Source organism: Netta rufina, assembly GCF_964035555.1.
Source record: "Netta rufina genome assembly, chromosome: 1".
Taxonomy (NCBI): domain Eukaryota; kingdom Metazoa; phylum Chordata; class Aves; order Anseriformes; family Anatidae; genus Netta; species Netta rufina.
Genome location: NC_140123.1, coordinates 203,474,566 through 203,499,972, shown reverse-complemented (window position 1 = coordinate 203,499,972; position 25,407 = coordinate 203,474,566). Strand labels below are relative to the sequence as shown.

Sequence of the window (25,407 nt, the reverse complement as noted above, 5' to 3'; positions counted from 1 at the left end):
CAAACACTTCCACTAGGGGGTAAGAGAGCTTCATCGTTTGCAAGTGCAGCTGACTTGCAGTCGATGCTGGATGGAATTCAAATGATTGAGGTCAGCATATTCGAGAGGGACAAGGGCTGTAAACTTGCGAGAAGTCCCCGTGATATTTAGCTAATAAAACATATGCTGGGATGGAAATTCCGTTTCGCATGCGAGACGTTCAATTGAACCTGTAACGGATTGCTTAGGCTGTTTGGGTTTTGTGTTTGTTTTTGGCGTTGGTTTTTGTTTGTTTTAAATCTTAAGGCTCTATAAGAAGTCATACCGCAGGATGAGAATCAGACCCAGTAATGCCAGGGGACTGCAGGAACTGCTGTTTGCAAGGTATTGAGTCCAAGAGCAGTACGAAGGGCTGCGTGGCAGTGCCCTCACTCTTCCACTTCTCTATCTGCCAAAATAAGTCAGATTTGGAGCAAATCTCCCCAATTTCACGCTGTTCGGAGTGCCTCTCAGGCCCCGCTATCACTCAGATCAGCTGCGGGCAGACGGCTCCAAGGACATAAAACAGCAACCGAGGACTTAGCCCTGGCTGCTCTGACCACGACGCTGGCCCGTCGCAGAGCGCTATCAACTTGGCTCCAGTGACAATACATCACTGATTGAAGAGGAAAAGCTGTACCAAGGGATTGCTCAACAGAAAGCAAGCCCAAAAGCAAGTCTAAAAGATGGAGAACGTTTTTCATGTGCTGTTGCATCTTTTTCCCCCACGATCCCATTAACCAGGCCAGCATAGGAAGGCAATAGCTAAATGAAATTAAGGGGTCTGAATCCTCTTTCAGAAACTTAACATTTCCTTTTATTTTTACGTAAGAAAAACGAAGAGCTTGTGGCCTCCGTATGTGAAAATAACAAGCAGCTACGCAGGCCCTGAGTTTTGAACACAGCCAGTTACATAAACAAGTAATAATTCCAGAAAAAGCTTTGATAAGATGCTGTGTAACCGTGTACAGTATAATTTCTATTTAAATAATAATGCACGGGAAATGCTTTTCTAAAAGAGTGACACCTAATCATGCGACAGGTATGTTCCCGCTACTACAGTCCCTACTTACAGGCATTTATTTGATCATAGTGATCATTTCAGCAAGCTGAATATTTTTTGGCTTGTATGTGCAAACAGCCACAGTTGTTTCGAGCGCAGCGTTGGCTGCTGCCAGCATCTAAGCAAAAAAAAAAAAAAAAAAAAAAGAGCTTTTACAGAGAGGCAGAATTTGCAAAGCAATAAATTGGAGTTCACGCAGAGGTGGTGCTCATAATACCAGGCAGAGGTTTGGAAATTAAATCTCGTCTCTCTCATTGGAGGAGGAATTATGGCATGTTTTTCAACACGCTCCGAACACAGAGCGATGGCAAAACAGTAATATAAACCCCGTAGTCTGCAGAGCACTTCTGCAGGATTCACAAAGAATAGTTGAGGGAAGCAAGTTCATCAACAGAGCCCTTCAGTGCCACCTAAATTATGATCGCTTCCGAACACGTTGCTGCTAATCTCGCTGCAAGTGACTCGCTGGCATCCTCCTCCTTGTGATGCCTCATGATTAGAAGAGCAGGAGAAAGCTACATCACGTGGACAGCGCTGCTCACCAGCACCTGACACCTCCCTGATGGATTAATTGGAAAGGGAAAAAAAAAAAAAAAAGCAGTAGGTCAGCAAGTTACTGCATACCTCCACTTGTAATTCACAAAGCTGAAGCAGCACCCCTCCTGGATTTTAATGGAGCAGCCCCTGATGAGTGATAGGGAGAGCGTACGGGCCAGCTGTTGACACAGCAAGATAATGATTATCCTCTTGGATTTTTCATGATGAGACTGTGCTTGGAAGTCGGCCAAGGAGCAGCCAAGGAGACCGTCTGGAGCTCTTTGGTCGTCGTGTTGAAAAAGCAACAACACGGTGTTCAGCGCACAAGTTCTCTCCCAGGCTAGATGGGATTTTGGAGAAAACGGGTCATTTGGTAAATTCCAGTGGAGTTCTGCTGCTGTGCCTTCCCTGTAAGGTACCTTTAGGGTTTGGCGTCTGCCTGGTCTCCTCTTCACCTCCATAGACAGAGCAAAATACTTGAGATGGGTTTAGCAAAACACCCCATAGCATAGAAGCATAAACGAGCATAGAAGGTCCCTCACACACACACCAAAAAAAAAAAAAAAAAAGAAGCTTTCCATGGCAAAATTCACCATGGCCACTGGCAATGCAGACCTTAAATTGAACACAGGGCAAGACAGGTCAGGTATCAGAAACAGAAACAAAATGGGATATTCAGACCACTTGTCTGAATTGGCTCCTAGCTGTGTTTTCTAACTTGATTAATGTTTTTCTGACACTCTCTTACTTTAAATCAGGATTTCCTAGACTGGGCAGTGTCGTCTCTGTCCGTGGTACTTATGCACGAAGCCTCAGCTCTGTTGGCTGCATGGCTTCATGTCTGGAAGGAGCATCTGCTCCAGCAGGAGAGCTGGGAACTTCCCAGGTTGATAAAACAGGGGCAGTTTGTCCACGAGAACTACTTCACCATTAAAAGGAGCTGGAAGGACACATAGGGCTTGATCTCATTTGACTGTGGAGGTCGCTCAGTGCCAAGGGATGGGAGGTGATCTTGGGTCTCCAGCAGGAAATTCTCCTTCCAACCAAGGGCTCGGACATCATCTGAGTCGGGGCCAAGCTGGATTATCACAGGAACCTTGCCCACAAGTGTTCCCATTAGCTCCGTTGGACCCGAAACGACTGCCCGCGATTAGTCACGGGTTGCGTGCTGAGCGAGTCAGGCAAGCTGTCAGTGCAGCCTTCAGAAGACATCTGATACCGGTGACATCTCCAAACCACGCATATGCCTCGTAGATCTGCTCTGGCGTATACACAATGGGCTTTTTGTTGTTGTTCAGGGCTTTTCTTTTGGTTGGCTCTTTTGGTTTTCCCCGTATCTAAAAGGGTATGTTCCCTGCCACACGTTTCAGCCTCTTCTCCAACCACAGGCTCTACTCTTCCACCACGCATCCTCCAACTTGTAACAGCACAGCCTTTCTGCATATCAGACTCTTTATCGCTGTTGCAGTCTTTTCCTCATTCCCTTTTTGGCCATTTGTCCGGCTGACCTGACAAATTCCTTGCTCCTAACACCTATCACAGGAGGAAGATAATCACCACCAGTAGCCTAAATCCATTTTGGTGCCCTCCTCTGGCAGCAGAGAGAAGGCACCAGGGTGTTTTTTTTTTTGATGCAGTGAGGAGGAGAAAGCACCAGTGCTTACTCTGCAGAGAAGGCAGAAACCAGGAGCTGCAAGGATTGCCCACGCTCAAAGCAGACTGAGCCACGAGAGATTTGCATTTGGGGATGGGACCAAATGATCTTTCGAGGTCCCTTCCAATCCCTAATACTCCGTGATTCTGTGATTTTTAGTAGCAAACAGAGCTTGTCAAAATTTGTTTATGTGCAAATCTATCTTTCAGAAGCTGTACCTTGGTCAAATTTGAACCTTTTTCCAAGGAATGAAAAAAATCTGGCTAAACTTGCTGTAGTTCTTGCCCTGTATTCCAGAGAAAAGGAAAATTTTGGTGAGATGTATCACCCAGTAAGTGATAAGCCCCTCTCTCAAGCACATCACCTACACTAGAGACCTGCCAGGTTCAACACTTAGTTGTGCTCTAAGAGCAGAAAATCACTAAATAGCATAAATACCTCATCCAGAAGGTCAGACAGCAGCAAAACCAACATATCACCATAGTTTTCTAGTGCTGTAACCACTCCATATCACCGATATGCCTTAACATTTACTACATTTTTTCATGTTCTCACTACTCTAATGGAAATTTTTAACAAACGACCAATTAAGTTTTCAAAAAGAGTAAAAATCAAAATAGCTCAACTAAGAATAGAACTGAATGCCACGCGCGAGCCAGGAACAAAATGTAATCACAGGACTTTATCGGAACATTTAGGTCAGGCATCCTCAGCTCCACTCATCGCACCGAGCGGCGCGGGGCTCTGCAGCAGGCAGGCAGGGAATCACTTTGTTCAGGCAGATCAAACCTTTATATATCATCACCTAACAAGAAGATGCTAAAGACTTGCTCTTTGGGGGTGAAAATAACGCTGTCAGCATTTACTCTCTTGTGTGTAACAGGCATTTTGTTCTCTTCCTGTGAAAATGCAAATAATCTCAGCGTTTTCTTTCAAGGGCCAGGGAAACATTCAAATCCGTTTGTTTAACTTTCCGCACACAGGAGAACAGTGAACTGAAAATCTACTCGTGAATTATTTCCCATGAGTCATTTTCTTACAGAGTGTACTCTTCACCATCCTGGGGCCCGTGGGAATTTGGAGGAGAGCTAAATTTTCCATATATTTTCTCTATATTCTCATTTGCTTAACCGAACCTTGCTGTTGGTGCTGAGGAGCAGAGCTTGATGTCTTCACTAGCCATAAGGCAAGCTTAATATATCTTTAAATCTGAAGCAAACACAGGGGCCACCTGAAAGTCACATATTTTTAAAGCTTCTGGCTACCAAGAAAAGGTCGTTTTTGTAAAGCAAAAATGGCAAAATGCTAGCAATTCCAGGTGGGGAAAAAAATAACCAATTCTTTAAATGCTCTAAGGACCACAAGCAGTGTGTGGGCGTGTGCAGAGCAGCATCAGGCAAAATGCAGGCACCTTATTAAGTAAGACTGTCAACAATACAAGCTGTTTCTTTCTTGGAAGCACTCAAGTAAATAAGTCACTCCAGAGAAAAAAATGTTTGGGTACTCTTCTCCCTCATTGGCATACCTAAATTAAATGAGCAAACAACTCATAACCATCAATAATTCACTTCAGAAGTTCAGCAAAATTACTTGTTCAAATTAAGCCTGATCAAAATGAGGAGGGAAGCCTACATTTCAAGGGAAATTGGCTTCCTGGGATTTTGGTAGCTGGAAGAACAGCAAACATGATCAGGCCTAAATATACATAATTTGAAAAACATTAATAGCTTGTCTCATAGCAGTACACAGTGCAACAACACAAGTTTCAGCTTCGGAGGCACAGCCTCAAAATCAGGATATCTTCAAGGGAGGAAAACGTGTGCTAACATATGCAGAGATCCTTTTTGGGAAAAGTTACCGTGCTTCTATGTCATATTTTGAAGAGAAGAGGTATAAAATCAATTCTTCATGCTTGTGTTACAACGCCTTTTGGGTGTTTCTAGAGGGTTCTGGTGCATACAACTCTGGCATCCATTAGTTCCAGCAGTGTGAACCAAGCAGGACTGACGCTTAGCTCCAGCCTCCTACTGTTGCTTAGCCCCAGTTTAGCACAGGAACATCAGCACAACGAGCAGCAGCAGCCTCATCTTTCTCGTCAGCTGTCCAGGCAAAATAACCTCTGCCCCTCTACTCCAGTTCTCTGTCTCCAGCCATCCTATCTGCCTTTCTGCATCTCAAACTGAGCCAATTACTTCTGTTTTACAGCATCTTTCACATAGAGATCTTTTTTTTTTTTTTTTTTTTTTAATTTTTGCTTTTGTTTTAGGACAGTTATTTTCCAGCTTTTTTCTTGTCTTTGCTGAAATTGCAAATAAAATACACTGTTTTTAACCACGCTGACTTTTTTTTTGTTTGTTTTCATTCGACGGGCATATGGTTTCACGCATCAATTATTTGTACTGTGCTAAAGATGGCGAATATCAAATGTCACGGAGGACAAAAGAGCTGGCATAAGTTTAACCTATATACCGGGGAGTTCACTTGGGTACACAGGGCTAGTTAAGGATGCTAACCTGATACCACAGGACACTGCAGCTGGCTGCTCACCTACTTAACAACACGTTTCTCAGATGTACCAGTAAGAGGAAATTACTACGTAGTCATAGACTTACCCATCCCTGAATCCTTCTTAGTACCATCTGATATGATGTCCACGTGGTCGCTGTCTACATCGTAACTGAAGAAGTCATTCAAATAAGTCTTCGATCTCTGGCCACCAAATACATATAGGCAGCGATTTTTCTAGAAAGGAACAAAAATATTTCTTTACTAAGTACTTATTTCTGTTTCACAGAAACATTGATGAATCAATGAGTAACAATTCTTTTTCTTCTAAGTTGAAAATCATGCCTGAGCTACCTGAGTTCCATTGATGTTCATTTGGTAAGTATTTTTTATTTCCATCTCTGCAAAGATTTGCAGTGGAACAATTTTGCAGAACAGTTTATTGTTCTCAAACTCAGTAAAAACTTCGTAATTCTTGATTGAATTCTTGATCTTTCCATGAAGCCAGTCTGAGGGAGCTGGGAGTGCTCAGCCTGGAGAAGAGAAGGCTCTGGGGAGACCTTCCAGCAGCCTGCCTGGGCCTGAAGGGGCTGCAGGAGAGCTGGGGAGGGACTCTGTGTCAGGGGGTGTAGGGATAGGACAGGAGGGAATGGCTTTCAAGTAAAAGAGGGGAGATTTAGATTAGATATAAGAAAAAATCTTTACTGTGAGAATGGTGAGGCCCTGGCCCAGGCTGCCCAGTGGAGCTGTGGCTGCCCCATCCCTGGCAGTGCCCAAGGCCAGGCTGGATGGGGCTGGGGGCAGCCTGGGCTGGTGGGAGGTGTCCCTGCCTTAGGGTCCCTAAGGGTCTTTTCTACCCTTAACGATTGTATAATGTCAGAAATCCACTAGATGGTAATTTCTCTGTTTAAACCAGGAACAAAGAAGAACTGTAAGAGAAACCATCCAGATAACCGACACACTTAGAACATAAAAATAAACAGCAAGTCAGGTTTATTACTTCTTTCAAGCTTGCCAGGTGGAAAGTCCTTAAGAAACTGATTATTTTTCTTTCAAATGGTTGTGAAAATAGTGAAGACGATCAATTGCCATCAACCATGCTTATAAAAACCTACATTCTTACATTTACTGTGGACATTACTTTGCAAATCCTCTGGTTCTACACATTAGTTTGTGTGGCAGTGGTTTTTGAGAGCCATTAAAAACAGAAATGAAATTGAAAGCTGCGAAAGCATAGCTTTCAGTATGAAAATTCTGATCTCCTATTTGGAAGGGACAGAGGAAAAAACTCTGTAAGCTGTTCAAACTGGCAGTTTTTAATTGGTGCTATCAGCACACATGTGAATGCCACACTGTTCGTTTCAGCTCTCTTCCTCACCGTTCTCAAGTTGGAATTCAACATCAGCACAACTCTGCAAACTCCACCTGCTGCCACTAAGAAACCTGCATGTAAATTCAGTGCAGAAGTGCCATTGCACTGCATCTGCCTGTGTAAGCAGGCAGTCGATGCAATTCCCCTCTGCAAGGTAGCTTTCAATAAAATAACACGTGGAAAGATAACATAGAGCATACAAGATCCTGACCATCCCTCCTTTATCACCCTGATCCTGCAACTCCTATCCTGCATTTAAACATACGGCTGATAAGCCCAAGTTGAAAAGGAATGGAAAATTTTTTTAATTTTTTTTTTTTTTTTTTAGTATACCCAATAATAAAGTGCCACACAACTCCCACCCCCCAAACCTCTGGTTTTCCCCATCAGGTTCTGGATGAAGAGCCAATAATGCTGTCTGTAGCGAACTTACCAGCTGCTCGGGAGAACAAGCAGCAGCAGGGTGCCTGCACTTCTGAAAGCACAACAGGTAAGCCCTGCAATAGCCAAGTTTACCATTCCTGTAACTACACGGGGTATTTTCTAGACCAGAAGATTCTAAGACATTTTACCCATTTCAAAAGGAAAACACTTTAGATTAAATTGAATCGGTGGCCTCTGGTTCAATTGCCACTATTAAATTAAAATCAACTACTTAGAATTCACCTTGCTTTTACTTGAAATTATATTCAGTTGAAGTCATGAAAGCTCTGCCTAAGACTTGAATTAATACCACCTGCACTTACCAAAAAAGCATCAGACTGTCAGTGAACATAAAATCAAGCGAGACAACACACCACTTGGGAGATTAAAGAGCTTCAGCCTCACAAAAAAATCAAAACCAGATGTTCTCCTTAAGGTCAGGCATAATGAATCAAAGTATTGCGTGGATACTTACAGAATGGAACAACATACAGTGTCCTATTCGAGACTGGATATCCTCAGGTCCAGCGTTACAGGAATCCTCTCTCAAAAGCTTCCATGTCTGACACTGGCAGTCAAAAGCAAACAGCCCGCTGAACTGCGGTTCACTGGCTCTGCTGTCATCGACGCTGCCGTTGCAGGTCAGAATTCTGCCTCCAAAGGTATATATCATGTGTTTTTCAGAATCCATGCACATCTGGAAGGACAAGAGAAGTAGTTTTAAGCCAGTACATTAAGAGTTAAACACACAGGTTTAAGCATCCCTCCCTGCAAGTGCTATCTAGTTAGACAGTACTCTGCACACCTGAACCTCTAATAGAGGAAAAGAGCGAGAACATCTTCATGGTTGACATATATTAATCTCAGAAAACAGCTTCTTAGTTTAAAGTGTGAGTCTAATTTCAATTTGACCATTTAATGAGCAGAAGAGGGCTATACGTACACTATGTCATCTAAAAAATTTGCCTCTAGTCTCCGGGATCCACAGCCAATTCTGCCCCAAAGTTATCACCTTTGACAATGACTATGCAAGAGCAAAAAAAATCAAAGTCAAAAATCAAAGTCACTGCTAATTTACTGAATACCACACAATTGATCAAAACCCAACCTGTGATTTGTTCCTTGGATTTCATCCCAAGCATATATTTACTGTTATCCTCATTGCTTTAACATAATGAGGGGCAGGACCATAACTTGGCCGAAGATCCTTGATGAGACAGCAGCAGCAAAATGTTTATCCCCAAAGCCCCAATTCAGATTATGGCACACACAAGATGCACCACGGTACAAATCAAACAAAACTCCAGGTGATGTTTTTGGATGTGGTGCAACAGAGAGGGTTATAAAACACCAAGGGAAAAAAAAAAAAGAGCCAGGACTGCAGCAAGTCAGAGATGCTACTCAGAAACGCCTACATAAAACACTTCTTGGGCAGCACATTTTTTGAAGGTTAAACAAAAACGGCTATCACAGTAGGTACTGAGGGAAGGAAAAGGAAGAGCCCTAGACTGATAAAGAATTCAGGGAGTACATTCTTTCCTAGGAGACAGCAGGGAAAAAAGAAACAATTTCAGAAGCAGGCAAACGGTACGCAAAGCAGCCTTGCCAGCTGATCATTTACTTTTGCCTTTTGCCCAACACCTGGGAGACTGATATTTGTTATTAATAGAACAGAAAGACTGATTGGCTTTTGTTCTGCATACAACACACCTTATTTTTGGTGTCAGCAAAAATGCATATTGTGCTGGCAGACAGCAGCTTCGGTTATAAAACTGCTAGTACCAATAAAAAGTTCTTGGGACACTTTAAAAATGAATACTGATGTGCTATCTCTTGGCCACGATTTATAAAAACAATTAAGAACAAAATACCTTTTTCAAGGACAAAAAAGCCATTGAGCATCAGATCAAATGTTTTTTTTTTTTTACTCATGTTTTAACACAAGGAGAGGTGCAGCTTTTCAAAAGGTTAGCAGCTACTCCTGTAAGATTTCAGTCTCTATAAAACAAGCACGTTCTACAAAATTTAAGAGAACTTTTAAGAGAACTGCTTTTGAAAGAATCCTGATCCTGTTGGCCTCATGTCAGTATCTTGCTTCCAGTATTCTCCTGAAGGTAGCACACCCAGCTTTGCAAGTTGTTCCCCAATGTCTACTCAGGAGGCTGGATCTGCAAAGCCAGCTCAGCAAGTCTGATTAAAACCAGATGAACTGTGCTTTGAGCTTTAATAAAATACGCCTTAATAAATAAAATGAATTACTTTGCAAGGGTTTTTATGGTTCTTCTGACTCAATTTGATTGGAATACCAGTAGTCAATGGCATCAGACAATGATGCTATTAAAATTTAACTGAGTGCAGCCCACAGCTTCCCCCATATCACTGTAACGTTACCTGGTATAACAATCTTAAATTTTAAGAGTCTACGATCAAAATCATGATCCGTCAACACTGAGAAGGTGGTGCATAAACAGGAACTTATGCTAAAATAGTGCTGCTGACCTGATGATCAAACACCAGCTTTGGACCTCCATCCGCTGCGGTGTCTTCGCTTAGTAGCATCCATGTGTTCGTATCGATATCGTAGCGATAGAAGTCACTTTTCAGGGACTTGCTGTTCCTCACGGAGGAATCCAGGTAGCGTCCCAGCGTGTAGATCTGCCTTCGCTGAATGTCAATGCACATTTTGTGACAAGATCTGGCGCTGGGACCACTCTAATAAAGAAAAGAACAACAAAAATAAACAGCATAATACATTTAATACTGCTCCGGGTAGGTCTCTGCCCACCCACTCAGGGTGAATCAACATTAACAGCAACTGGAAATCCTCTGAGCATTCCAGAAAATGTGTATCAGGCAAATGCAGCATTAATATATAAATAGTGATATAACAGGACGTTCTGTAGCTTCTGTGCTTCAGAAAGGCAACGGCAAAATAAATAAATGTTTACAAAAAGGTTTTATGTTAAAAGTTTATTGTAAGATTCCTCGGAGATCAGACCGTTTCCTCCAGAAGCGATTCTCAGAGGTACACGAAAGCTACTTGATCTTTTAAAATAACAGAAGTTGATGCACATGAGAGGCAAATTAAGATGTCACAGCCTATAAATAACTGCCTAGGAAGAAGATTAAGAAGTGCTCTCTTGCATGAAGCTCTGTTTTATTAATAGGCTGTTTTCTAACAGATCATAACCAGGCACTCCCCCAAGCAACCAGATCCGGTAATGGGGCTGCGAAGGTAACAAAAGCACTCCCTGTCCTTCACCAGCAGATACGGCCACTCCAGCCTCCAGCTACAAGGAAGTTTCCCACGGTAAGCAAAATAGCCGTGAATTATGATCTTCAGAGGAGCACAGGGGGACACTGTCAAATTATTATGCACTTAAACACGCAGGGGTGCTCAACTTAAACGACAGAGTAATTTACTCGGTGACATGAAGACATGAAGAGTGCCTTCGTACACTCATCTTAAAGCACATAAGTGATGTTGTTGTGCTCCAAAACCCCAGAAATCACAATGTTTATTTACAAAAGATCGGATAAAAGAAGATAAATGGTGTCACACTTATGGATAAATCGTATTTGTTATATATTTCATCTTAGATTATGTAATTTCAGCGCATGTTTAAATGAGTGCCAGAACAAGGCTGGGCAGCTAACCTTGAAAATATTCAGAAGAGTCTGGAGGAGAAGAAATAGAAACTGCATGGAAAGTGACCAGAAAGTTTCAAAGGTCAGTACCGGGAATCTGAACAGGCAGCCTGGAAACCAACGTGAAAAGTGAGAAGATTTCGTGTGCCAAATCAAAGTGGTAAGATCTACATACAGAGCCCAAAGTACGAGAGACTAAAAATCAACTACTACAAATCTATTGAAAAATAAAGACTGCCCAGCTATTCAAAGATGCAACATAAATTACCATTTGTTAGAAGCTGTACGGTTAATTAGTCGTGCCACACCAAATGATCACAGTATTTGCTCCACATGCTACCAAATAGTGCCTCACTTAAAAAATCGTCCTAATTGTACATTTCATGTAAAAATCTACTGAACCTATTACTGAAATTAAAATATACTGATGGGATACACTTAACTAAGTTAAATAAAAATACAGGAAATGTTACATTTTTGTAATCAAATAGCTTTAACGTTCATGTTAGAGAATTCAATTTCTTGATTAAAGGATATTTACAGGAAACTGTTGTTTGAGTTAACTGTAAACAATCTGAAGAGGTGAACTAAATTGTTCATATTTGGTAAATATGATAAATTACGTCAGCAACAATTACAGCTTTGAGGATTAGTTACTTCATGGTAATTAAGATAATTTTCTTTTCTGAAAAAAAGTCTCATAGAAGTGAAACATTAGCATGAAATCCTGAAATGCAGCAGAAGTTCATTCATTGCCATTGTTCACGTGGAAGAAGCTGCCAGAAGACTGCAACGTGCTTCACCTTGTTCCTAGAAAATACAGATTAGCATCTTCCACAGAACCCTGTTCAGAACACATGGGATGGTTTCTTTCCTTGCAGGAGCGGCACTGACGTGTATTCACAAAGGTTCTCTCTGATTCCCAAGAGAGGAACCCCTGCAGACAAAGTCCATCCATCTCCTGTTATGCAACCGGGACACTTAAGGATACTCCACTGTCCCTCTGCCAAGGAGCACGTTATTGCCTTGGCACAGCCAGCACGTAGATGAAATATTAAGACCTGCCCATCTGATATTGGGCCTTTCCAACTTTCGTCTCTGTCGTGTCACTGCATTTTTTTAATTGAAGCTGCTGATTTAGGATCTTTCCACACTCCTGCAACGCTGTATGGTCTCTGTGGGCTAAAGTAAATCCTACCAAATTTGCTCAGTCATGTCTTAGGCGCTTTGAGGAATAAGTCTCAAAATTGTTAATTTCCAAACCTGTCTTGCCTTGAAGAAGAGTTTCAACTGAAATTTGTCTGAGCACAGGCATGAGGCTTAGACACGTAGCCCCTGCAGCACCAGCTGCAAGATACTGGAAACCGCAGCCCAGGTACTGCATTGGGGAAGTAGAGAAGAAAAAGTTCAAATCCTATGTTCAAATGAGAAGTAAATTCAGGAAAACTGTGTTATTCATAAGGGTAAGAGTTATGTATCGGTCACGTCTCTTATAATAATAACAACTAAAAAAAAACTGTAAGTCTGACCGTTTGATCTATACAGAATACAGGCAGAAAACCTTCACCTCAAGTTAATTACTTTGAGCTTCAACTTGCAGAACCTCCCATAGCATGGACTGTCCCTTGTTGGATAGAAAGCTTCCTCCAATTCATCATCTGTTCTCAAAGAAAACCCAAGTTACTCTTCTATACCACTTACAAGGTCACATGGAACCTGCCAACAGCTTCCAACTGAGCCTGCAGGATTACCAATAATAAGTAAATGAGTAAATAATGAGTAAATAACTCCCTTAAGCAATGCAGTTCACATGAAGGCTTCTCGATTTGCCTACAGAAGCCACTGTAGTACGAACATACTCCAATGGGAGACACAAAGTCCATTTACAAAGACAGAGATGGGCAGCCACTGAGAAATGAATAAAAACTTCAAGGCACATGTGGTTAAATGAATCAAGAGCCCGTGGGCGGTTGCAAATGTTCATCCAAAGCGTACTTGACGCAGCTACAATAGGGAGCCTGTTGCTCGAACAAAGAACACACTGCTACAACTTGTCATGGAGAAAGTGACCCACCAAATTCAAATGGGAACGAGTTTGTTGATGCCAGAAGTGTTCAAGGAATTTGACCCCTTATAAAGTAAGAAGTGAGAAAAATGGACTGTAATAGCCACGACTCTCTTTATTTATAGTTGAAGAGATCAAGTACGGTTAGAGAGCAGAACAACCTTTTTCCACTCCTACCAGGATGCAAACTGGTCCGTGATCCACCAGTTAATATCCCCCCAAGGTGAGTGCGTTGTGCTAGGCACTTCTACATCCTTGCTAAAATCTGGGGCCTTATTACCAAAAATAAACTGACACCATATGAAGTGTTTATTGTGGTACCTGTTACTCCACAAGACATACTAGCTACCATTCCCAAACATCTGGGGTACTAAACACAATTTCACCTGCAAGCTGATAAACACAAGAGAAAATTAAACAAGCTCAAGTCATCTTGAGCAGAGCAGAAGGGAAATAATTTCGACTAGTTTGTGTTTACCTGGTTATCCCAAGCAACAACAGGTCAACGCAAGACTTTTTATTAAGTAATTTGTCTTTAAACGTAGTTTCACTGAACTCTATTCAGAAGTTGCTAGCACACAGGATCTACATCTTTTGCAAACAAAGCTTCAGGAACTGATGGGCTGATTTAGCAGAGGTCTTACTTTCCCAGCAGAGCACATCTAGTTACAACAGGCTCTAGTAAGTCACATCCAGGAACAGCGCCGAAACGCAATCTGAACAAATACTGCCTTTAGGAACTCTTCCCAGTTCTCATCATGAAGCTCCTGGCATGCACACTGCAGAAACCACACGTGAAAGAAGCTTGTGACTAGGCTAAGTCCTTATTCAGAGGGCAAACAATGAGTTACGCCGCTTCGGCCGGTCCCTCCATTTCTGCCAAGGCTGTGGGGGCAATAATAAAGCATTAGCATATCACATTTCCAACCTACGGGACACCGAGCAACACCAAGCTCGGGCACTTTGGTCTCTGTGCGGCTCAATAAGCGCCCGCTCGGAGCTAGGACTAACCTGAACAAAGTGGCTCGCTGCCACCCAGCACCAGCACAATTAGCGCAGCATAATGACAGCGAGGACAGATTAAACGCTAGGCACCATTCTGAAGGGGTGCCAAGCTCCTGTTCCCTACCCTAATGCTCCTCCTCTAGCAGGCTGGGCTCGACTGCAACTCCTCCAGTCTCTAAAATAAGAGATAAACCACCTGGAGGAGGATTTGGGTAGGGAAGGGAACAGTATGTCTAGCTAGGAGGCCCTAAGACAGCCTGGCAATCCTTTAAGTGCCCAGGTTACAACCGAGGCCAAATAGGATTTTTGGGTTTCGTCAGCCCTCCGCGAAATTCAATTGTGCAACGCCAAGCGCATACACAGTATACTTTATGAAAAGCCTTCTCAACATGCTAAGCCACTTTATAAAATCTAATTAGAGCTTTCTTCATTTAACTTGCAAATGCTGAAAGCAATTATCCCACTTAAGGACTAACTTACAAAACGTTTTCAAAAAGCAACACAACGGCACGGAGAAACAACACTGCCTCCTTAGAATAATTGATTTGTTCCTATGCAGGAGAGAAAGGCTTGGGACTCCTCAGGGTAGGGCCTGCTCAAATAACTATTTATGCCAGAACCACCATGCATCATCTTAGCAACAGCATCCTGGCATGCTCTGCTAAGGCACAACCATGATAGCTTTTATTTGTCTGTTTCGTGTTTTAAATAAATGTCCTACAAACCCGCCTGAACGTGAAGAGGACTGCGGGAAGCCACCTCCACTGCCCACCCCCCCGAACAAAAAAAACTCGGGGAGTTTGGCTTCTCTCGGTTATCATAACCTTTTGCAAATAAAGGGTTTTCGGTTGCAAGGAAATCTGTTTTATTCAGACCGATCCAGATGAAAAACCTCAGGAGCGAGCCTGGAGCCCGTTCAAGAGTCAGGGAAATAAAAACAAAGAACAGCTGACTAATTCTCCCTTCTTGGTGCTTTAAAAGACTGAATGGAATGTGAACATTGCCTCCAGTATAAAGTTCAAAAATAAGCGTCATGAGGTAAATGCTCTTGTCCTAAAGCAAACTGGGACGAGGACATATAAAGACACAAACAACCTACTTTGTTTCCCGTTCTGAGAGCAGGTTGTCATGCAACAAATAGTCCCTCCTGCCTACACACAACTGCAGAGATTAATTGGGCTCATTTTCCAGCTTCAGCGTGCATCTCGGCAGATGCAGAGGATAAGCCATTTCCTCCTCCCCCTGCACCACCCCGAAAAAAGGAGCAAGTTCTCCACGATGGTGAAAATAAAAGGAATTGCATGTTAGCCCTGGCATTCAATCAAGTCTATACGCTTCTTCAGATGCTTCTTAGTGCTTTAACGATGCCAGCGTTCAGGTGACACGTACTCCCCAAATGTTTAATCGAAGCAGTAGCTCAAAAGGATTTGCTTTACTTCAGATGAGCGCTGAATTCAGCGAGAGAAACAGCTACAGCCATACAAAAGAAATGCAAAACAAAAAGAAACCCTCACCCTTTAGTCGCTCACAGAAGGCATTTTAAGTCCCTCATAACTTCAGATGCCAGAAACCTATCAAAAGAATAAATCCAGTGCTTTTTATGGAAACACAGGGCATCTGCGTTGCCCATCAGCCCAAAACACGAGATAAAAGTGAGTGGAGGCTGACGCATTGCTCTGAACGCCCGTACCATGACCGAGCACATGCCACCAGTGCCAAGGCACGCAGCAGAGCCCGGCACGTGAGCACCCCACGGGTGGGTGCTGTCTGCGATGGCTCCTATAGGGTGCGAGAGCCTCCCACGAACAGCACACCCCAGCCACCCTTCCCCACCCCATACGGTGGCAGAAATCAGTGCTGGGTCTCATTTCATGTCCATGGCTTGAGAGCTCCACCACTAGACTCAAAATCCAACCTTCTAACTTTGCTTCAAACGAAGAAAAGGATTCAACTGGGATCTCAAATGTTTAGGAGCACAAGAAAGCTCCAAAAAATAATCCTGGACGTTCAATGTGCACTCCATTCATTCAATTACTCTGCGAGTTTGCCTTAAGCAAAAGCTTTAAGGAGCAATGAAGCTAACAGCTACGCTAGGTTGGCAGCCGCTCGTCTTCACTTTAACCTTAAGCTACTCTTGCCCCTATTTATAGGGGATAAGGGATATTCCAATTTGATTTTATAGTTGCTGTGCCAGCCATAAAGAAGATCCTTTGAGAGTACACGAGTTACATATGTTCTGCCAATAAATATTTTGGGAAATCTATTAAGTGGATCAGAACCTGGCTAAGAAGCACAACGCTTAAAAACTCTGACCAGTGTTGGGAAGACACGGATCTACATCACGCTTCACACAATGTGAAGTTTGTTATGACAAATATTAGGCTTGGATATCAGGAAGATTCTGACAAGTATTTGCAAATAGCTGGCTATTAATAAATGGAGTCTCAGCTAAGACAAGGAAGCTCTCCGTCAGTCAGACAGTTGACATAGTATTTGAGCTATGGCTAATCTGCTTACGAGCACCCTCCTATAGCAATGCAACTAAATAGATTTAGTTGCAAAGTCCTTTCTGGGCATCTGACTCAGACATGATGGAGCAGATTAAAGTCAGAGGCAGCTTTTAGCACACCGTTTTGATTCATCTGTTCCGCTCACTTTAAACGGGGGAAAAAAAAATTAAACAGGATTAAGCTTTTTTTTTCCCCAAAGCATGTACACATTTGGGATAGTCAGTGCTGAGACTACACAGCCTCAAGCTAAACGTTCCCTAAAGAGACTTTCTTCGCTTAAAGCGCAATTAAACGCTCCCGTGTGCTATTTTTGAAAGGCAGTTCAATGAGCTTATAAATCAAATGATTAAGCTCAGAGATGCACGGCGTGACCCTTAAAACAGGGGTGAGTGGGATTTGGTGACCCGTGGGCAGGCCAACCCCTCCTGCCCTGCGGAAGAATTGACTCAGGCTGCCTGCTCCATCCCGCGGGGATCAGCGCAGGTTCATTACAGCACGGATGAGCACAGAGGCTCAGTGCAGCACATGAACGTGGCTATGAAAATGAGCAGAACCTCCTGTTCTCCTCCCATGAAATTACCTGTTAAAAATTAGTCTCCTGGCAGGCCTGCTTGAAGAAATAACCAAGGGCAAGGTGTTTGCAGAAAGCGAACGAACTGGCATGCGACCTATCGGCTTCCGATGAACCCCGATTAATCCAACTCCGAAGAAATAAAACATGCCCTATAAATTGGCTCATGGATTATCCGAAGCACAGATATCCTGTTTTGACAGCTGTATGGCGTGGGTTTAGCTACTGTGCAGAACATCTTTGGCAACCTGTAGCTGCGACACTGCCCATGCAGGGAGCCACGGTCCTGGGTCAGTGTGAGCAGCGTGCTCTCACCTGGCTCGCTCACATGCCCAGCTATCATCAAGGACTTCCAGCACTGCATAACTTCACGTTACAGCAGACCACATCATCTTATGACCAAGAGAATTTCTAGGAAAGTTAAAAAGCAAAAAAGAAACAAATTCAAGCACGCGAAGAACAAGCAATAATAATTCATTCATTTCTATGAAGCAGGTTGCAAGAACACGTATGAAAGTCTTGCTTAAGCTCCAGTTTACAGTCAAAAATGTCATCCAGCCTACATGATTCAGCTCCCAAGTGCTAACAGGTGAAGGAAGCAATACCTTTCTACAAAACAACCTTGCAATGGAAGGACATTACTGTGCTACTCCTAACAAAAGCCACAATTTACCTGCAAACCAAGCGCTACTCACAGTGGTGAAATGTGAGTAGTAAAAACTGCAGTTTATTAAATTTTAACAAGCAAACTGTAGGTTTGTTACACATTATCAGCTCAGCTTTGCTTTCAGTAACACTGCTGAAATAAAACAGACGACCTACCAGAGAAGCAGAGCTTTCACCAGCTCCGAGAGCCGGGCCCTCAGGACAACATCCCTCGTGTGCTGAATTTCACTAACCATTAACAATTGCAGGATGTTGAATGAGGTCATGTTCAAACGCATCCTAAGTTCACGCTGTCCTCTCATTACCCGTAACAAAGGTTCGCAAAAAAGAAAGTCCAGCCAAGGGAGGGATTCTTCTATGGATGCAAATTATTCAGCTGAGCTGCAGACCCACAGGCAGGGAGGCTGAAGATCCTTTAACTAGTCATTTACCGACTGTTTAACCAAAAACGTGAGACATGTTAACAGTTTCCCCCTGTTCACAGGGACATAGCAGGGCTAGAAATAAGAGTTTTGTTCTTTTATTATAATTATCTTTGAAAAGCTGGCGATAGATCAATATGAACTTGTCAGCCTAAGCAGTTTATGACAGCCACAGGCTCTCAGACCTTTCTGAGAAAGTGAAGATAGTCTTAAAGAGAGGACCAAAGAGTAGTTCGTACCTAGATGTGTTAAAACGTCACTAAAGTGTCTGTATCATTTTCCCCTCGAGCTAACTCATGGCTGAGAGATTGCCATCCAAGGGTACAGGTACTAAGTAGGGTTTAACAGCGAACAGATGAAGTCTGTACAACAACATGTAAAGAAAAATACATATAAATAGTCTGCTTTATGTTAAAAAACAGCACTGTGGAGATGGCCGTGCCTTCTTTCAAAGTAAGTGACAGCTGAGGAAAGATGCAGCTTGGGAAATTTTTGTTCGTATCACCTTTCAGCTCCTCTCAGAACACAATTTGGTTTTCCAGCTGCAGGAATGCATCGGTTACCACTGAGGGCAGCACACCGCTAGTCTCTGCTCTGTCACGGCTTCAGGAACAAGGTGTCTTCAATTTCTTCTACTAAACATACTGAACGCTTTCAAGTCCAAAAGCTCAACGTATCCATGTGCTATCCATCCTTTCAGCCAATATTTGCTGTACAGACAGTCCAGAAAGTTTAAGTCCTAATCAGCTTCGGAACCTGGTGGCAGAACCATAAAAACCAACCAGATTTTCAAATATGTTATTATCCAGATGATTTAGCTAAGGATGCATCTGTGATGCTACTTGAGAACGTTTCCCGTGTTACCACACTGGGATAAAAACTGATATTTCTTTAGAGATTCCCGTGTTTGTACAGCTTGAGGAGTGTTAATGTAACAGAAGCCTTTCCCAGGCTGCTAGCTGAAATAAGAGTACTCCCAAGGCAAAGTTGACTGGTGTATGAAGTTACTTTCACCTTGTTGGCAAGAGATCACGCTTACCTCCCACCTTCCTCTATTTAAAATCATTGTTTCAATCTTTTTTTCCCCATGCAGTCAATGGGGAACACGGGGTTCAAGCTGGCTTTTGTCTTACAGCTGCATATTTTAGTGTCATTAAAACCCAAAAGGATGTAAATCAACATTTCTTAAGATCAATATCCTTCGCTTTACTAAGTCCTTACCTGAAAGTTCTGTAATACTTAAAGCAGTTTGAAAACGTGTAATCTTCCCCCAGATGCATTCCCTAGCACATCTCTGCATCGTGCCTCATCGGTAATTCACAAGGGACTGGATGATGCAACACCTTCCTAACACAGCCATAAAAGTGAAATTCCAGATAAGGGAATCAGCCCAGTAAGCCCATTGTAAGGTAGTCACCGTGGTGGGCTTTGTTTTGTTTTGAACCACTGCACAAATGCCACAGATCAGCTATTCAGGAGACGTTACTCCAAGGTTTAGAAGTAGTTCTTCACTTTGCAAGCCACGAACTTTGCAACTGAAGGCTTCACGATGCTTTGGAAGTCCACGTATAATCCGAAGACTGGCACAGGCAAGCCCCAAGACTGCCAAAATTTCGCAGCCTTCAGAACCCCGTGCATAATGCATTTATTTAAGTACTCCCTTCTCTACAAGGCTGGCTTCAAAATCCGAAAGGGACCTCCACACATGAAACATCTGGTGTTAGGAATAACTCAAGTTTGGCCGGTTTTCTGCACTTTTTGCATGCTGGAAGCAAGAACTACAGGCACTTAGCAATGGAACTGAATACCTTAAGGCTCTGAGCTGTTTTAAAATAAGGATTATCTTTTCTTTTTATAAAAATGCCAGTTAAAAGACAAATAAACAAGAGCTAAGAGGACAGAGCTCTTAGTCACACATGCTAGCATAAACAAAAAGTCACCTTTAAAAGTGGAAAACATTTAAAAAATCTGAAAATAAGAAACTCTTGAATAGGGTCTTTTTATTTTAAGCTACCTATGTGGAAAGCAGTGGAGAAGCCAGTCAGATGTATCTAAAAGTTTCTCTGACATTTAGGAGAATGAATACAGGCTAGAACATTTTTATATCATTATCCTTCTATGCAGGGGGGAAGAAATAAAACAGGAATATTTAGGATCAGCCTAGAACACGTTTCATTGGGTTCACTTCGGCATCTGCCTTCTTTGTCCCTAATTTTGTAGGCATTTACACTATTTAGGAAGTTGGCTCAGAGGTATACCCGCAGGATCCAAGTTTCTATTGCAGGCTTTTTGGGACAGCTGCTTTCTCCCTATGTGCTCCTGCAGTACCAGGCATCTCGTACAACTGAGCATCTGTACAACTGGAACTACTCGGATATGGCAGATTCAGTGCATTAGATCCCAAGCCCGTAAACATTAGAGTATTCAAAACAGAAAATCCTCAAGTTGCTCAAAGCATCTTCCAAACTACATCACCATCTGCAAGAAGGAGTCAATATTTGAGACTAATTCAAGTTCTACACTTCAAAACAGCAGAGAGTAAAGCTTTACATGGATGAGCTGATGTATTTGAGCATCACGCCACTCCACAAAAAAAATAAATCAGGTGTCAGAAACATTTCCAAATGCATCAAATGCTTGTGTGGTAATATGACACCGGAAACTTTGGGTAAATGCAACTATGTCAACAAACGTAAAGCAGTGCATCCATACACCATAAAAAATTTAACTGGAAATACAATAGCAGATGAAATTCGCCCTGGCTCTCACTACCCTAAGATCTTTCTACCTTTGTCAGCTTTTATTGTCAGTATCCTGGAAAAGCATTTGATGTCAGCAGCAAATTGTCACCTTAGCATATGCCGATTTTCTGGATCACTTTGAACCTCCTGAACAGGAGGCACTTGTTGACCTACGCTTTCCTTCATTGTGAGAAATGATTTCTTCTCTTAACCAATTAACCCCTGAAAAGACCTTGTCTGCTACCTAACAGTCTTAGACAAGAAACACTTAAAAGTTTGGGAAATACAGTGTCACCTAAACCATCTATGCAATTTCCACGTCCTTCACAGAGCTTGTGTGCGAGCCTAAGAAAGCCAAAATGCGGATGAGTCAACATATCATGCACAACAAGCTACTACTCTGCACAATAAAAATGTTTGAAGGAAGATCCTTCATCTCTTCTGATATCTAGGAAGTACTGAAACAAGGCACAGGAATAACAGTGACATACAAAATGCCTACTATTGTGCTTCTAGATTCTTGTTTAGCAAATCTCCAAAGCCATAAACATCTCTCAGCATTTTGATCCTGTAAGTCCATGTAACTAGTAATTTACTCCAAATTAAGTTTTTCCTACAGTCACCTATCCACTTCAACTGTGCTCCTGTACTGACTTTCACTGAATTACCCTTTCCAAAAGCAAGCTACTGCTTGGAAATTAGAAATATTAGACACCAAAATATGCACGTTAAGTTTCTCTATTAATTGACACTGGCCTAGGACCAAAATGCCCAAAGAATGACAATGTTTGTTTTCTCAAAGCTATTTATTCCCAAATCCTGAAAAGGTCTGCTAATCTACAACCACTAACAAACCCTGGAGACAACAGCATTTGTCAGAACATTCCACTCAGTTCAGAGTACAAACTCTTAGAGGCTCTTAGGCTTCATGTATTTTGGCCATGCCTCGTGCCAACTGATTTGTAGAGCTGTTGCATGCCCAAGCACTCCGAGGAGGAGACAGAAGTTGTGGGGCCAGTTAAAAGGTCACGGTGTACCTCCCTTGGAAGGATGCAGTTGTAGAGGAGGACTTGACAAGGACTGCAGAAGCCTTGCTGGCTCCATACACTGGAGGGATGGTGGGGAAGGTCAAATTCAGGTCCGTTTGTCCATCGGCAGCTGTGATGTGTATACTGGTGGTTCAACCCAACACCACGCTCAAGTCCTTAACACTTATTTAAAAATAACAAAGAACATGGGTGATCAGTTCTTCCAGTAGTGCTGTGAGCATTTTTCCGATAGAACGGCTATGGAAAATTAGCATTGGTAGTTGAACTGTTAAAAATCACAAATGCAATTTAAGGTGACAAAGAAACATTTCTCCAACTCGCTAGCAAATTCCGAAAAACAGCAGCAACACGGTTTACTAAAAGGTCACCACAAGCTTTGTAACGCAATGCCAAGGGGAAGACGATGATAATCTGGCATCGCAACAGAAGCTATCAGTCCCTTTAGCCCAAAATGTTGCTCTATGTTACCCTTAAGACGACACTGGATAAGATGCAATTTCTACCGTATTATGCTCTTGTCCAAGCTTAATTATTCGGTGGCTAATTTCACCAGTGTCACTGATTAATTAGAACAAAAAAAAAAAGCAAGAAGTAGAACAAACACAATATAACACAAAAACAAGACGAAGTTCTACTGGAATCTACTTTGAATATTTTCAGAAATTCCATGTCAACAGACATTTCCTTTTAGCAAATTGTTTGTGAACAGTTGATGTTCCTATTAGAGAAACATCTGGAGTCTTTGTTTTTGAATTTACTTCTCCATTTGAGATTGACCTTTTCATTTCTAAATCAAGTTTTATCCAGATCTAATTAAAACAAAAAATACTGCTGGACTGCTCTAAGTGCTAGCAGCAGCCAGTTCACAATACCTCAGTAAGTCGCCAAAATCCTGGACTATGCCTCAGTAGTCTGCCTTCTGACATCTACCAAAGACTATATCCACACCTAAAACCTTTCTGGAACTCCATTTCTAAATCTACACGCTTTCTTCCCACTTTCCTCTAGGAAGTCCATCAATTTTTCAAAGTTACCCATGCATTTAATTCAATCTTCGTTTTTTTTTTTAATTCTCCTACCTTGCTTCCTCTCAGTCCAAGACCCTTCCATCTTCCACTTGAGTTTCTGGACCTGCCATCGCACTTTTTAATTTTTTTCCTTCCAAAATCTGTGTCTCCTCCATAGCCGTCCTTTTTTTGTATTCCTTCGTTCCCATCCCAACATTACCCTGCTAGAGTCAGGCATGAGGAACTTGGAGAAAACATACGCTGTTTCTGGCACTGCTTGATGCCTTGCATCCCAGCCAGGCCTCCCAAGCTCTACAGAAGCTCAACCGGATAAGAAAGGATCCCAGCAAAAAAAAGAAAATGAATCCCTTAAAGAAAAGCCAGAACTACCCACCCTGGTGCAGGCAGGGAGAAAGCACGGCCAGCCTTTTACACAGGAAGGCCCTATTACGTTGCACCCTGAGACAAACGTACATGCTAGGTAGGTACACAAAGCAAGAAGGAAAGAAAAAGAAGAGACAGTTAAAATTGGTTTTGTTCATTTTTAATATTGCTGGTTCTTTACTTTCTGGAGCAAAGGAAGGTCTAGCTTTATCTTAATCTCTTTTGTCAACATGTGGTAAAGTCCCAATTTCCTCGTAATTATGTCGCACACAGCCTTTGTTATCCTAGGGATGTTACCCATTAGGTGACAACTTCTCGTCAAGTGAAACCCACAGCTCCAGATGTAAACAGAGGCAACACAAGCCCAGCCTACACAGCTGGACCCTGAAAGACCAAATCCAACTTGAGTATCTTATCACTAAACAAGCGAGGAGCCACGAGAATGACAAAGCTGTGAGCAGTGATGAAAAGAGTAAAAAAAAATTTATGCACAAGGATATGAAACATAAGGACAATTTTACCTTTACGTAGCAATATGAAGATAGATACTAGAATATCACATTCAGTTTTGTTATAGCCCATTTTGTAAAGGATGTTGAAAACAGTATGTGCATGACAAACAGGTTTAAAGGCTAGCGAAGTGCCTTACTGCGAGATTTTCAGCTCATGCTATTTGTCCTACTTGATTACAACCTCTAAACACCTTTGCCAGGAAAAAAAATGGCAATATTCAAGCGTTATTTAATCTAGCACAGAAGCTCATAAAATAAGCTAGTGACGAGAACGTGGAAAAATTCAAATGGGAAGACATGTTTATGCCTTTTTCAAATAGTTGGGGAAATCAACTCCTGAATTTATCTGTCAAAAAGCAGTGGAATCTCAAACTTTTCAGACCTTCAGGAGGAGTCTGCAGGAATTTCCTTAAGTTATGCTCTGACAAACAAGTAACGAACTTGGAACACAATAACCACAGGAAATTTTAACATTTCACAGTATATAGTAATGTGAATTACATGAGCCAAAGGTTCTGCACTTTTTTTGCTACCTTCTATAACCCAAGCTACATTAATTTCAGAGGTTTCATACGTCAAATAGAAAGCGAAAGAGGCCAAGGAAAACTGCTTGAATGCCACAAAAACTCTTAGGATTGTGTGGCCTCTGGCAGTTACCCTCTGTTCTCTTCATTTCTAACTCCTAGCTGTCTATTTCTACTCACATTTTTGACAGAAGCTAAAAAATAATTTGTTTCTGAAGCTCAGCACCAGCATCAGGTCTGAAATGTTTATTCAGCAGTCTGGTTATTCAGTCCTATCAAATTATTAAACTCATGTTTTAATCACTGAGCTGATTTTGGTTGATCAGTCTGCTCTTGAGAAATAATGATTACCGGAGGGGAAAGGCTTAACACTTCAAATTCACATCCATTTCACATTTTCCCAGGGTGAGCATTTCAAAAGTCTTCAAAAATTTATGGTCTGAATTTTGTGGTTCTTTCAGCACACTATATATCAATACGAGCACTTAGAAGCATGACATTTTTCCGTACAATAACACATATATTATCATCAGAATGGATGTAGAACTTGCCTCTTTCTCGGTATCTCTGGATATACAAGTCCACTGGTTTTCCTTCACGCTATACGCCCAAAAGTCAGCCAGGTCTTGAGTTCCATCCCAGCCACCAAACAAATAAACAGTTTCTAATTAAAAGAAAAAAAAGAACACGTTAATTTTTTCTTTATTTTAAATAGAGAATGCCTCTAAACA

General features: G+C 42.1%; 1 protein-coding gene across 2 annotated transcripts in view; it reads right to left on the bottom strand.

Moving 5' to 3' along the window:
* Window positions 1–25,407, bottom strand: part of MKLN1 (muskelin 1) — a 94,719-nt gene that overhangs the window by 20,360 nt on the left and 48,952 nt on the right. For both annotated transcript variants that reach the window (XM_084282613.1, XM_084282614.1), the window contains 4 exons: window positions 25,228–25,340; window positions 10,072–10,284; window positions 8,048–8,269; window positions 5,885–6,014 (listed from right to left, as the gene is read on the bottom strand). In XM_084282613.1, coding sequence (XP_084138739.1) covers window positions 5,885–6,014; window positions 8,048–8,269; window positions 10,072–10,284; window positions 25,228–25,340 — 678 coding nt within the window. The remainder of the gene's footprint in view (window positions 1–5,884; window positions 6,015–8,047; window positions 8,270–10,071; window positions 10,285–25,227; window positions 25,341–25,407) is intronic.